The sequence below is a fragment of the Dioscorea cayenensis genome, chromosome 5 (assembly GCF_009730915.1).
Source record: "Dioscorea cayenensis subsp. rotundata cultivar TDr96_F1 chromosome 5, TDr96_F1_v2_PseudoChromosome.rev07_lg8_w22 25.fasta, whole genome shotgun sequence".
NCBI lineage: Eukaryota > Viridiplantae > Streptophyta > Magnoliopsida > Dioscoreales > Dioscoreaceae > Dioscorea > Dioscorea cayenensis.
The window spans coordinates 24,818,458-24,832,690 of NC_052475.1; the positions used below are offsets into that span (position 1 = coordinate 24,818,458).

The following is a 14,233-nucleotide window of genomic DNA, read 5'->3' on the forward strand; positions in this document are numbered from 1 at the left end:
AACTTTGACATGCTACCAATGGCTTTATTTGAAAAGTGAAACAGAAGGAAAACACACAGACCAATACAGTGAAGCCAAATAGTGCAAGACTAATTTTCTAATCTCATCTTAGAGTAGTTGCCATCAGTATCTATGAGGTTATTTGACACAAGAATGGTTTCGGTTTCTTCACTTGAAACTTAAAGCCCTGATGTGATTACTAAAGGAGTTTGTACAGCCAGTTCAATATGACAGTGGCCTGCGAGAGTAAAGCACACTTAAGTAGAACGTTCTATTAGTTTTTCCCTTGTCAAGGTGTCTTCTCCAGAACAAAATTCTTCTCGGGCACCCAAAGAGACCCCAGAGTTCTTTCCAGGTATATTTCCTGCATGCTTTCTGTATCCTTTCACCTATCTGAACCACCACCTCTGAACAGCTGAAATTGGAGTGCGAAGAAACGGGGCATGGTGGAGAATGAAAGGGTTGACAACCTGACCGATCCTCGCCCACACATTTCTGTGATAGGAAGCAGTTACAGGTACATGGTACATGAGCTTCAGTAGCTGCCAAAAGCAAAAAAAATTATAAAAAGAGTTAAGACACTTACAGCCTGGGCCAAGGGATCAAAAACAATCAAGAGGCATTAAACCAGTAGATATACTGCTTAAGGATAACTAGAGAACAATTCACTAATAAAATATGTATGTAGTATTTCATGAGGTTTCTCAGGTTGTTACCTCTGAATTTGTACCAGTTTGCATGGATATGGATACATTAGTCTTAGCAAATGGAGAAAATTTCAGAGGTGTGATTAAGGCCAATAGAAGATTTTAAATATATATACATAGTTATTTTGATGGAAAATACATGACGTGGCAAAAGGGTTAAGACTAATATTTGATACAGTGACCAATAAATGGAAATATTTTGCAAACCTGCCAGTACATGAATGTATGAAGCACGTTGCGCTGCCAACTGCAACAAGAAAAAATAATGTTTCAAAATTGTTTGGGTTGGAAGAGGAAAGTAAACACGACGTAGGACAAAAAAAAAAGGAACCCACTTACGAGAACAGTGACATGATCAGCAGAAACCCAACACCAATCTCTGCCTTTGTGGTCATGAAATTGAGAGTATTTGTATGTGCTTCTATCCAGAAGCAAGGCCATTCCAAGTACCTTCTACTCATGCAATCAATATGAGACATAATATTAGTTGATTGGCAGGTGAAGGTGTCATGGTAAAACTTCAAATATATAGATACTTATTACGTAATAGGAGAAAATGTATCCATCAAATACTATATTTTTATATTATATACTTATATATTTTGCCAATCAATCTCATTAGTGGGTTGAATATTTCACTTTTCAAAGAAAGACAGGAATACATGGTGTGGATGCTTGCATGCAAAACTCATTGCAGTAACTGTTAGTAAAGACTTAGGCAATCGAACTTGAGGGCATTTACCTATAGAGGGATGAGTAGACAAAATTACGTCTTAGAAACTTGGCAGAATATTCAAGCGGCCGGCAAATAACAGGTATTAGAGCAACTGCCACCAAATTTGCACCAGTTAATAACCAGAAAATGGCAAAGAATAAAAATATTGTAGTAACATTTCCGTAAAAGTTCAATTCACAATATCAGTATAAGAAATGCACTGATACTCACATTTAAAGTGCATTCTAGATGTGACCAGAATTAGGCAGTAAAGGAAGCAAATGAAATCCTTAGTTGGAAATATCGAATGAAGCCATGACTGAATGGCAGGCAGAGTCCACGCCCTGGGTTTCTGAGTTAGATGAATATGATGAGTGGAACTATGGCGACCTTTTAAGCTAAACAAAATTTGAGAACAGAGTATCAGATGCATAACTAAACAAAACATTACCCCATAAAAAGCGTACAATGAACACAGTGATGAGCATCCTGTGCCCAACAAGGACAACCGATAAGCCTTTTGTGCAAGATTTGGAGACACAAAAAGAAAAATTCCAATCAAAGCCATAACCAGCACCTGACAAGAACCACACAAAAAGGAGGGGAAAAAAAAGGAAGATAATTTAAATAAAAATGCAAGCCTCAGAAAATATAACATAGCAAACCATATATGTTCAAGCAATATCGAAAATGTAAGATGATGGTGAAACCTAGCAAAAAAAACAAGCCTTTTCAGTAAATCAAATACTAAAGTTTAGTTTGAGAAGAAAACCATTCATACCCAAGCATTGAGAGAAAAATATATGGTCTGTCGATCTAACCGCACAGGGGCCATGTTCTGTGGTGCAGACCTTGCAGCAGCATTAGGCCCTGTATTTTACAATCAGGTTTTTACATTTGAACATGAAGATTACAAATACGAAGAAAGTCTTCTAAGGAAACAACAATTACAAAACAGTCTGAAATCTATTCCACCTGGGTTATGAGACCTCGCAGTTTCAGTGGCTGGTGATGATGAAGACCCGCCAGATGCTCTCCCTGACTGAGAACTGCTGGACGAAGACATTGTCTCAACCACAAAATCAGGATCCTAACAAACGAAATGCTAGCATTAGAATTCATATGAGAGTATCAAAAACAATCTTCAAAATCACAAATAACAACTGCAAACAAAAATAATACTCACATACAGCTTAACATCAACCAGAAGAAACAAAAAGAAGTAACAATCATCATTACTCCATGAATTCACTTCCTATTAACACCAAATCCCTCAATGATCACAATAGATAAAACCATCTTCAAACTCTAACCTTGAATCCAACAAAAAGGAACTTAAAGAAGCACATCCCACGATTCAATTAATGCTAAAAGTAGGCAAGGTATATGAAACTACATGGATATACCACCAGAGTAAAAGACCAAGCATAGAATCAATTAAACTGGCATAAAAAAAGGAAAAGAGAGGAAATTTTAGCTAAAATTCAGAAATTCAACTAGAATTTCATGAATACTTCATCAAATAGCAGAGAAGAAGAGAACAAGACAGATAAGATGTAAAATTCAAGAGGAGTAGGGCATACGATGAAGCGCTGGTAGAACTTGCGCTTGTAGTGGTCAATGACGTCTGGGCGGGAGGCCAAATTGGGAGGGATGAGGACATTGGACCAGTATTCCGCCCATCGAGGATCACCGTCGTAGTCGTACGCCGCGGCGGCCGCCCTTTTGGAGCTCTGTGGATCGACTTCGTCTGCCATCCAAGAAAGGTAGAGATGACCACCGATGGGGGAGAAACTGGCCTCTATGTTTGGCTCGTGTTTCTTTATCGGGTCTGATAAGAAGCAAGTCTACCCGATAGAAGTCCAACCGGGTTATCGGATTCTGAGGTGGGTTATCGGATCTTCTTTGTCCAAAGGGTTATAAATATTTATTTATTTATTTATTTGTTTGTTTTTATTGTGTGCGTGTGCGGGCGCGGTTGTTAAAAATTTATTTTTAAAAAATAATCTCTAAGAATATTAATTATATTTTATCCGACCCCAAGTTAAATGATTAATAAATCTTGAGTTCTCCTATTTAGAGTTGCATAATAAAAAATTTATTTCTAAAAAATTAATACTGTAATTGATGCACCTTCATATTCATTTATTCTTTATTTATATTGCTTGTCAATTTTATAAAAAAAAATTAAATTAAATTAAAACATCTTATGCCAAAAGTAGAGAGAGGGTTGGACTCCCCAACTTATAGTTAAGGTCTAAATAGAATGCATATTTAGGCAAGATTCGAAATTATCAGCTAATTTAAAGAACCATACGGTACGAGGAAATAAGTAAAAGTAAAGACGCAACCAAATTCCAAGTTAGACCTGTTGTAGAAACAAGTTGATAAACATTTCACACACAGGATAACCTTATAACATAAGTAACAAATTTATCAAAAACAATGGAATAGTGTTTTTAAAAAACCACTAGAGGGTACATGTAACAAAGTGGATTATCTCCAGGAAAAGATTTATTCGGGGTGGAGAAGACCACCCACCTGAAAAGGTTTGCACAAAAACAAAATAACACTTCAAGGCAACTAGAGAATTGATGCCACTAGTCCCTTAATTCTTCCTAGGCATTAGAAGTTCTCGAAATTGATAGGCTCCCTCAAGAACCTCTCCATCTGTTTAGCCCTGGTCCTAATCGACATGTCCAAAACCTTTTGGCCAAATTCAACAACCAGTCCTCCCATAATGCTGGGGTCAATCTGCAGGAAGACAAAATGTATTAGAAAATCCAAGACAAGAAATTCTGGTAAGTAATATGATCGAGCAGCTTCAACAGGAAAACGAAATGGGCCGAAGAAAGACATACATAATAGAGCAATATCAACAATCTAGCACTAGCCTTTCCAGAAGTATGCTCATAAATATAGCAGATTACCCAATGTTTATACAATCAAAAGGAGATCACAGAATTCCATTCACATAAAATAGATCTGATCATCTGACTAATTGTAGCTGCATAAGCAAAGAGAGGCGTAGAGATTCAAAGGAAAGGCCTATCTAGGAATTGATGTGGCTAACGTATTCTCAATTATGAGGTCAATGAAGGACAAAAATAACCAAACATGTTAAATACCAGCAGTGACTGCATGCTGAAACATGAAAATGGCTTTCCATACCCTACCAAACAAGGGTGAAAGCATTTGACACACATACCGCTAGCGTATTTTGGTTATTGTTCAGAACACACATAAATTATATTAAAACATTGTTAAAAGAATTCAAATAGCACAAGTTTGTTTTATATGAAAACACTAGATATTACCTTCTGTTCAACAGTCACAGTTTTCCCTTGTCCAATAATATCTTGCAATGTCAGCTTAAGCTCTTTCTCCTCCTCTGCAGGTAGTGGCTGAAATAAAAAGAAACAAATGAAGAACAGAAAAAGTAAAGCCCGCACAAGAACTGAGAGCTTCCACAAAGACAAAAACTTCAGGGACAATTAGTCCATGGCAGCAAAATCTGCACTAAGAAGTTACCAATAACCTAAACTCCATGATTAGCTTAAAGATAGATATAAAGAATGTACTTCAAAATAAGGTAGATCACTTCCTATATCAAAGACAAAAAGAGCACAATGTACACCTATTTTCTTCAGGGTCCATGCTAAATGTGATCTTTATAGATTTCTTTATACCAAGTTATAGAAAGTTCAAAACTTACAATAACTGTTGTCACAAGCACTTTCACTTGCCCTTTATGTGCCATGATGAGGTCAATGAACCGCTTTCCAATGCGCTCAAGGAATTGAAGTCTCCCATTGTCAGCCATGACAGCTTGTGAAAAAAAAAGCAGAAATAAAGCAAGAGTAAGATGTATAGTTATCCCCAAAGGACAGGTATTGATAAACTTTAGTGATAACATCAACAATTAAAACAGGTGTAGGTATCATAATATACAAATTTAAAGATCAAAATTATTTCCTCTATCTTATTCAAAGCACAATAAACCTTCTTCTAAATTATAAGCAATATTCATGAACATGTTTCAAATCTTTGACTGCTCCAAGATGTTTTAAATGGAAGAAGGTTAATACCAAATAACTCATAAGGTTGGATCCAAGGGGCAAAGTTTAATATCATACCCAGAAAATTTTTAGTAATATCAGAAAAGCCAGCTTGAGAAAATAGCTCAGTTACTGCCTTCACTCTGGTTTCTCTAGGCACTGATAAATCCCTTATGAACTGTGAAAACAGCGAACTCCTCTTGGAAGCCTCGATAACATCAAGGATCTCAGATTCAACCCTATCCAATTCATTAGCTTTGGCAGCCGCGAGGAACAGAGCAGAAGCGTAATTTCCAGTGACCCCGAACAATGACAATGGCACCTGATAGCAGGTCACAAGGATTGACACTTATGCTAAAAGCTAGCACCAAAGTCTACTATAACATTCCAACACATCATAAGTAGAAAAAATCATTTTGAAATTAAATTTATTTTAAGCACATTTAAAAGAAAACGGTTGTGTTTATTCACTGTATTAATTAAAGATTAAATATGAATAAAATTTGCATGAAAAAAGCCAGGCCCTTTAACCCTTTAACAGAGAAAACCACTTTAGCAGACCATGACATCAATTCAAATCGAATTCTAAATCCAAATCTAAATACACACACACACACAAAAGGCAGAATTGTGTTATCATAGAGCATGCATATCCTAATATGAATGAAGTAATGTCTTTGTTTTTAATAACTCGCTACTAAAAGATAATTTTCAGCTTTCATCTTTAATAGAGGTTTCATGATATAAAGTTATAAACACGGATATGCAGGCCCTTCCTCAGCTAGACATCACCACACAGCTCTCCAAATCATCTAAAGCAGCGTGTTGTCAAGATAATAAGATGATTTCGCTCTTCCTATGACTCTTTGCATGCTATGAAACTAATCCTCCCCACTATCAGTATATCATCTACTTCCAATGCAGGTTGTTAACACCAAACACAAGAAATCGCAGGTTAACTAAAAGTGAGACCTTGAGAACAAATTAGACATGCCGCCAGTCAATTCCAAATAAGCATACTTAAGTATTGATATGGAAGTGAACTTTCACGAAGATTAAAAATTCAAACTTTATAACAAATGGCATCATACATCAGAGAGTTGAAAAAATCCATATCAATAGCCTACGATGTTGCAAAATACAACATAATTTGAACCATCAAAATAAATAATAGACATAATGAAACCTTGCTGTCAAGATCCTCACTTACCTTAACATCAGCACTGGTGGTCTTTGCCTGGGAAGCGAATGCCCTCAAGCACTGCAATTCCGATGAATAAAAACAGACACATAATCTATATATTAGAATCAAATGCAACAAAACCAATGTAGATGATCCAAAAACAAGGAACATAGAAAATAGCTGACATGAGAGATTTCCCTTTAACATTTTCACTGAATCCGACCAAGAGCGCATCAACGAACTTCACGAAGCAATTAGCATCATTTTGCCAATTTATTGAAAACCATGCCGATGCACAAAATCATGGGGATTACCTGCGACACCAATGGATTAGGGTTTGCCAGAGTCCGATCAGAAATGGATCTGTGAGAGAGAGCAGAATCGGCTCTCGAGATGATAGAAAGCACGGATCGGACACGGCCGGAGAGCGCCATCAGCGAACCCTAGAATTCGATCTTCGAAGCGAGGATTTGGGAAGAGAAATGAAGGAAATCAAAGTAGAAGAGGAAGCAGACTCCTTTTAAGTATGCAATAATCTCGGTCCAAATATTGGGTCCGGTTTTAAATTTTATGGCTAGCGAAACAGGACCCGACTTATCTGGTTCGATCAGGTTGTTTTGGGCTCATCCACCAAAGCTTGTTCAGCTTGTAAATAAATTGATTTTTTTATAGGATAAATTATTAAATATACAATAATGTTGCAGCTGATCTCCATGTCTTCCTTGACCTTCAATTTTTTTTTTTTTAAGGATATATATATATATATCTTATAACCAAAGAACTTGATTTTTTTTTTTTTGACAAATAAAAGACAAGTGCCTTCATTTAAAAGAAAGTTAAGGACCAGCGTAAGTATAAAACACAACTACAAGTTCAATAAACACCAATGCCTTCAACTAGTGAATTTTATAGATTGATCTCATAATATTAATGATATTTTTCCAAACAGTTAAATTAGTTATAATTATTTTTTAAATTATCTTTATCCCTGTCTCAGTTACATATATACCATTAGTTAAAAAACTAGATGAAAAATCAATTTTATATCGAGGAGAACAGATTGATATTAACTAGACAAAAATTATACACCGTAATGAATTTAATAATACATAATTTAATTGGTAGGAATAAAAATTTTAAATTAACGATAAATTGAGATTAACTATAAAGCTTAAAAAGATAACTTACGCTAGCTGCTATATATTTTTTTTCAACATTCTTTCACAAAATAAACCTACATGAAATGATGAAAATTATAAAAATGTTGTCTTGTTTTTTCACAGGAACCATTATGAAGGTCATTCAGCATCTATATTCCAAAACAAAGATCTGAAAGTTTTTGGAAGCACTATTCCAGCTCAATTTTGGGAATATTTAGCTCATGTCACTTTCAAGTTGCTGTCTTTATGCTGTTAGAAAACAAATAAGATTCACAGATAACCACAACACCAAGAGAAGATAACAAAAAAATGACACAAAAATTCCATTCTACAATGAATTAAGAAGAAAATGATAGCTATATATGAACACAAGAATGCAATAGAACATTGTATTATGCCTTGTTTACAATTTACTGTGATTACTGCAGCTAGAATTTCTGACTGCCAGATACCATATTCTGAAATAGTTCTACTTCTGATGAGTCCAGGCCAAGAGCAAACAATTCACTTCGACCGGGGATGATGCCGTTTCTTATGTCAAATTCAGCCAGACTATCGAGAGCTCGGACAACCTGAGAGATAACAAAATAATCAATAAATGCAATACAGGTACTCTCTTTATTCAGATTGAATTAGTTTGATTCGATTGACCATAAAACAGTACCTGTCCCATGCGTGGTCTCATTGCTGTTGAATGTCGGATGCATGCTGCAGCAGCTTCTATCATTCGGAGCATCTCATTTTCATTGTACTTACCCTCTAGCCGAGGGTCAGGCAGTTCTTGGAAACTCCCGGTATCAAGTGCTTGAGTCAGCAATGGTCGAGCCTGAAGCATCAATTAGGCATTTCAAACACAGAGATGAGATCTATTTTAAGTTTCCCACATTAATTGCCACTATCTGCATATGTATCATGTCTCACCCACAGAGACAATGTTTTCGAACATAGAAAACATATCATGTTCGTGCTTCAAAGAGTAACATAAGAACATCTCCAAAATCACCACAGAATAAACTATAAATAATACTTCAATTATGGGTCACATAGAATTTCTCATCCAAACAAATGAACTTGGTGATGTCTGATTAATATGAGCAGAGATTATCTTCTGCAGTTATCTAACTTCTCTCCATGGTTAAAGATAAGTATGCTAGAAATTTAATTAGTGAGAAAACAGCATCAATAACTACATCAAGCTCAATTAGATGTCTAGTGAATTTGCATAATATACTCAGTACAAGCACACTCTGATTCTTAAGTTCAGAGGAAGTCATTTGATACAGAGGGAACTAAAAGAAAATAAACAATACTGAATGGTAGGCAGTCCAGCAATAGATAAGCAGGGGACCAAGGAAGGGTCATTGTTAAGGACCGCAGAGAGAGATGAGACAAGGAGAAAGCAACAAAAGAAAAGCAAAGATAGAACTAACCACAATCAAAGAAAGTTTTTTTTTAATCAACTAATTAATAAAGAGAAATTCAACAGCTAAGAAATTCGACAGCTAAGGAAATTGTTATATGAAGACCGATCTTGATAAATGAGGCTAATTACATTCTGTTCTCTTTGAAGCTTAACAGGTTCTGAATGCAGCCTGCTTTTTAATTTCAGATAAAAACAAATTTTGAAATTCAAAGAAATTGGACAGTCTTGGACCACAGGTGGCATCATTGCAAATCAAATCCAACCAATGGAAGCAGTCATATTTCAATTTTGATTGGAACTTTATGAACACTAGTGTTGGATAAGAGAAAATAAAAAGTATCTTGGAGTTGTTTCTGTGAAATGGCAAAATTTTCTGATAAGTGCAGTGAAGAAAAGTCCATCTAACAACAGCTAGGTTCATTAGAGCATACCCATTCAACAAGACTCTCATCTCCAATAGGTTGCGATGTATCAACTGGCTTTCGACCAGTAATAAGCTCTAAAAGCACAACGCCAAAAGAGTAGACATCAGACTTATCAGTCAACTTGCCACTCGATGCATATTCCGGTGCCAAATAACTAGGCAAAAAAAGTATTTGTCAGTTTGTCAGGAGTCAAAGATAACAGCATTGCTTTGGTAGTTTCTAAATGAACTAGGCCAGAACATGTGCCATGGTTCACATACCCAAATGTGCCCACAACACGAGTAGTAACTTGTGTGTTAGCATCCATAGCTAATTTTGCAAGCCCAAAATCAGAAACCTGAAATATAGATGAGAAACTGAGACAAATGAAAGAAAGATGTAATAGTTACAAGCACCTAGAATCTATGATCCTAGATAGAGAGTGTTATTGCAGGTTACCTGAGCTTCAAAGTTGTTGCCTAAAAGAATATTTGATGACTTTATATCTCTATGAATTATCCGAGGATGGCCTGATAGAAGAAGAAACAAGAGAATGCAAATTGCAATGCAATAAATATTAAGGGATCATTAATAGCTCACACTATAGATCGAACACAATAAGTTGCAGACAAAGAAGAATTACAATCCTCATGCAGGTAGGCTAATCCATGAGCTGCACCGGCAGCAACCTTGACCCTTGTTGCCCAATTCATAACAGGCCTTCCTTCACCTGAAAGTAAATGGCAAACAAATGGCAGTTCCTCTTATTGTGTTGAAAATGGATTTTTGATATCCGGAAACAGTGACTGACCATCTTATGCTAGCAAAACAATTTAGAAAGAAAAAAAATGAATCTTACCATGAAGATGATAATAGAGTGTATTGTTAGGCACATAATCATAGACGAGTAATCTCTCCCTTTCTGCTATGCAGTAGCCTACAAGGGAGACCAAATGCCGATGGTGAATGCGACTTATAATTTCAACTTCAGCTTGAAACTCACGCTCCCCTTGAGCACCACCAACTTTGAGTTGTTTCACGGCCACTTCTCTTCCGTCAGGTAAACATCCTTTGTACACACAGCCAAAGCCACCTTCACCCAGAAGATTCTGATTTGAGAAGCCACCGGTAAACCCATACAGCTCTTCATATGTGAATAATGATTTAGAATTGCCTAGATCCAGTTCAGGCAATGAGCATGCAATCCCAGCATTGTACACAAGAGGTGCTGTCGGAGACCTCGAGTAATATGACTCTGATGATTAAACCCACATTAAATTAATATGATTGCCTAAACAGCATTCTAAACTTTGAGGACTGTGAATAATTTCTCTTCATGAAAGAGTTTGGGATTCAATCAAGTCTAAGGAAATGCATAAAATAATGGAGGAGAAGGGCATGAGCACTACCTGCATTAACCATGTTCAATGAAGGCATAAGATAGCCTCCATATTCCTCACTAACAGACTTTCTCTTCTTCCTCACAAACCACAGAGCTGTTCCGACTAAACAAAGCACTAGGAGACCTGTTACGACCACAATTGCAGTGGCCATTCCGCTTTTCATCTCAGTACCTCCGACAGAGTTGTTACTCCCCGGGTTTATAATAACATTTGGACGAGATCTAGCAGATCTATTGGGAACAGGGCTTCTTGGGTTGAAACGATCACCTACTGGAACAGTGGGAAGAGGACTGCTAGTAGCGGGAGGAGAAGGCACAGCTGAGACCAAAGGATTTGCACCTCTAGAAGAATTCACAGCAGAAGGGGGAGGATCAGCATTGACAGTTGATTTTGGCAATCTAGGATTGGAAGGTGGTGCCTGAGACCTTGAAGGAAGCAACTCTGGAAAAGGTGGTGGCGGCGATGAAGTTCTGGGTGATACAACTAATGCCCAGGGTGGTGATTTAGGTACAGCTGGTGATCTAGGATGAATAGCAGTAGACGGCAGAGGTGCTATAGGTGAACTTGGAGTGGGAATAGTAGTAGCTGGTGTGCCATTAGGCAATGCAGGTGAGATAGGTGGACTTGGAGGAGTAACAGCAGGAGGCATGCCATCAGGCAATGGAGGTGAGATAGGTGCACTTGGAGGAGGAGAAATAGTACGAGGTGAGCCACCAGGAACTGGAGCTGAGCTAGGTGGACTTGGGGGAGGAGCAACATTGGGCGACGTATGCGAGATAGGTGGACTAGGAGGAGGCGATGATGGTAATGTAGGTGGTAGAGGGGAGGACAATGTAGGGGTTGGTGGTGGTGCAGATATTGGAGGAGGAGGCATGGCCAAAGGAGGTGCTGGTGGTGATAAAGGTGGAGGAGAGGATGGTGATACTGAAGTTGGAAGAGGTGGAGGAGAGGGAGTAGGGGCAGTGGACATGAGAGGAGGTGACGAAGGAGGTGGGGCGGAAATAACATTTGATTGAGAAGTGGATGGTGAGGAAGCCATTGGAGGAGGAGAATCAGAGGCTGACTGTTTTGGTGGCAGGGTAGCAATGGGTGAAGATGGAGAGGATGCCATTGTGACAAAGATTGGAACTTTCAGAGTTTCCTTATCCCTTTGCTACTGAAGCACTAACAAAACTATGAGATTTATCTAGCAAAACAAAGACCTCATTGTCAAAGGTTCAAGCTTTCCCAATAAACAGAAACCTCAGAGCTCCTCCCTTCAGAACAAGATATAGTTCACACATCCTAGAAGCATGCATTTCCTACTGAACAGGGTCCAAAGAAATCACTCAATGATTTACACATTGTTACTGAAAAAAAAAAACAAAAAAAACAAGAAGAAACAAGCATAGCCCAAGTTCTAAAGCTTGGAATGGAACTCTAAAATTCTAATGAAACAAATCAAAAATAAACAATATAAATGAACCTCAAAAGCATCACAGATTTTTACAGAAAACCAGTTTAAACAAAAAAACTAATTTTTCTCTCAAAAAACAAAATCCACAAGAGCATGCATCAGACAAGAGATCTAAACAAAGCCCTGTGACCTCCACTGAAAGGAACACCACAAACAGATACCTTCATTCAAAAGGCTGTATAAAGTGGTCCGTCTCATCTTCTCCCCATCTTTTTCACTCCACATCTCCACTTTCCTCGCTTGCACTAAGTAACAAGTAGTAAGAGGGAAGCAAACCATGTCATTCTAATTTCTAACACAGTGTGCACTGACACTTCTATATTCCTCTCTGAATGATTCATGCTTAGATTTTTCTGGCAATCATTTTTGAGATGTGCCCAAGCTCTCTCTATAGAGCATCAATGGTGAGCATTGTTTATTGATTTCTCTGGAGGAGATATTGGAGCTGTGCTCCATGTGCTGCCTGTGTAATTCGTACTATCAACCATTCATCTACTTCAGCTTCATCTCGAGGTCTAGCCCATGATTGACCAGCCTATATATTACCAAAAACTAAAATTTATCATTTGTCATTCATTATGGTATTCATTATGGTATATTAGTATATATATATAACCGAACTTTTAACAAATACTGAAAATTTAAATCTAAATGATGACGTATTTATAAGAGTATGAGTAATACTCTCTTCGTGCATTTTTAATTGTCATGTTTTAGAGATTTTTTTTATTTTTTTTATTTGTTATATTATAAATTTTATGCAGTATTAAATAAATTTTTTTTTCTAAATTTATTTTTAAATTTAATATATTTGTATAATTATATATTCCACTAATAGAATTTTAAATAGAGGTAATTTTGAAAGATAATGATATTTTTTTATAAAATATAGATAACCAACTAATTTTAACCAACGTGAATTAGATAAATGTGATAAGTAAAAAAAAAACAGAGGGAATAGTTATGTATGAGTAGTTCTACATGTGCACGCAGGTTCCACTCTCACTTATTTCAACTATATTAGTGCATGTTTCTATTTATTTATTTATTTTTTAAAGACCTAATAGCAACTATTGAAATATATATATAGACATTATTATGTTTCACCCATTTTCCAAGAAGTACTGCTGTCCGTGTACGTAATGCTTCTCGGTTAAGTAGTCATATTCATAGGTGGAAGTTGAAGCAAAGCCGAAGCAGTTTGTTCACTGGGTCTTGGAAAAAGAAACTCACAATTAATACATGACGGGCAATTTTAGAAATTTTTTTATAATGCGTGGAAGCCACCTAACAGACACTGGTACACACATTTAAAACTTGTTCATATTTTTCGAATAGAATCAAATTACTATCACTCATCTATCACTAAAATAATAGCACTTCAAATATTATTTGATAATATTAATTTTTTTAAAAAATCATTTCTATAATGAACTCATAAATAGAATTGATATTTTACACTTTTAAAAAATTTAAAAGGAAAAAAAAATAGAGAATGAAAATGGATTAAAATGACCAATTTAATTATTAAACATATCTATTGAATTTTGCAACTAAGTTAGCACTTAGCATCCGCGAAGTTTCTACAATTAAAAATCAAGTAAAAAATTTTATTTGTAAAAGGTTTTCTAAAACACTGCCAGTTACACAGTATATTTATTACAGTACATTTAAAATGCCTAAGGGTTAACAATCACGAGGCACAGTTCTGTGTCAGCATGCCA

At 36.5% G+C, this 14,233-nt stretch overlaps 3 protein-coding genes across 4 annotated transcripts; all 3 read right to left on the bottom strand.

The window, feature by feature from the left end:
- Nucleotides 1-10: 10 nt before the first annotated feature.
- LOC120262272 (transmembrane protein 33 homolog) lies at nucleotides 11-3,221 on the bottom strand. Its single transcript, XM_039270362.1, has 9 exons — nucleotides 3,006-3,221; nucleotides 2,398-2,512; nucleotides 2,204-2,292; nucleotides 1,874-1,999; nucleotides 1,654-1,774; nucleotides 1,450-1,534; nucleotides 1,047-1,160; nucleotides 915-954; nucleotides 11-542 (listed from the first exon to the last, which is right to left on the bottom strand). Exons 1-9 carry the CDS (start codon nucleotides 3,177-3,179, stop codon nucleotides 390-392), a joined length of 1,017 nt encoding a protein of 338 aa, XP_039126296.1. The 5' UTR covers nucleotides 3,180-3,221; the 3' UTR covers nucleotides 11-389.
- A 609-nt stretch (nucleotides 3,222-3,830) lies between these two features.
- On the bottom strand, nucleotides 3,831-7,169 carry LOC120262273 (ATP synthase subunit O, mitochondrial). Its single transcript, XM_039270363.1, has 6 exons — nucleotides 6,978-7,169; nucleotides 6,691-6,741; nucleotides 5,559-5,802; nucleotides 5,138-5,250; nucleotides 4,740-4,826; nucleotides 3,831-4,176 (listed from the first exon to the last, which is right to left on the bottom strand). Exons 1-6 carry the CDS (start codon nucleotides 7,095-7,097, stop codon nucleotides 4,048-4,050), a joined length of 744 nt encoding a protein of 247 aa, XP_039126297.1. The 5' UTR covers nucleotides 7,098-7,169; the 3' UTR covers nucleotides 3,831-4,047.
- A 964-nt stretch (nucleotides 7,170-8,133) lies between these two features.
- LOC120262270 (proline-rich receptor-like protein kinase PERK8) lies at nucleotides 8,134-12,777 on the bottom strand. Of its 2 annotated transcripts, none has more exons than XM_039270359.1 (9): nucleotides 12,671-12,777; nucleotides 11,060-12,357; nucleotides 10,510-10,905; nucleotides 10,294-10,380; nucleotides 10,110-10,180; nucleotides 9,932-10,008; nucleotides 9,678-9,825; nucleotides 8,488-8,649; nucleotides 8,134-8,395 (listed from the first exon to the last, which is right to left on the bottom strand). In XM_039270359.1, exons 2-9 carry the CDS (start codon nucleotides 12,162-12,164, stop codon nucleotides 8,252-8,254), a joined length of 2,190 nt encoding a protein of 729 aa, XP_039126293.1. In that variant the 5' UTR covers nucleotides 12,165-12,357; nucleotides 12,671-12,777; the 3' UTR covers nucleotides 8,134-8,251. The 2 variants fall into 2 exon arrangements, with proteins under 2 accessions (XP_039126293.1, XP_039126292.1); XM_039270358.1 differs by having other exon boundaries at nucleotides 8,252-8,395; nucleotides 11,060-12,354; nucleotides 12,671-12,772.
- Nucleotides 12,778-14,233: the final 1,456 nt, after the last annotated feature.

Coding starts and splice junctions, on each gene's coding strand:
- LOC120262272 (XM_039270362.1), bottom strand. CDS start 3,179: ATGGCAGACGAAGTCGATCCACAGAGCTCCAAAAGGGCGGCCGCCGCG. Junction 1,775..1,873: donor CATTGTACGCTTTTTATGGG/GTAATGTTTTGT, acceptor CATCTAACTCAG/AAACCCAGGGCGTGGACTCT. Junction 543..914: donor ATACATTCATGTACTGGCAG/GTTTGCAAAATA, acceptor TGCTTTTGGCAG/CTACTGAAGCTCATGTACCA.
- LOC120262273 (XM_039270363.1), bottom strand. CDS start 7,097: ATGGCGCTCTCCGGCCGTGTCCGATCCGTGCTTTCTATCATCTCGAGA. Junction 6,742..6,977: donor CTAATCCATTGGTGTCGCAG/GTAATCCCCATG, acceptor TCGGAATTGCAG/TGCTTGAGGGCATTCGCTTC. Junction 4,177..4,739: donor CTGTGACTGTTGAACAGAAG/GTAATATCTAGT, acceptor GTCTTCCTGCAG/ATTGACCCCAGCATTATGGG.
- LOC120262270 (XM_039270359.1), bottom strand. CDS start 12,164: ATGGCATCCTCTCCATCTTCACCCATTGCTACCCTGCCACCAAAACAG. Junction 9,826..9,931: donor CGTGTTGTGGGCACATTTGG/GTATGTGAACCA, acceptor TTTTTTGCCTAG/TTATTTGGCACCGGAATATG. Junction 8,650..9,677: donor ATGAGAGTCTTGTTGAATGG/GTATGCTCTAAT, acceptor TTGATGCTTCAG/GCTCGACCATTGCTGACTCA.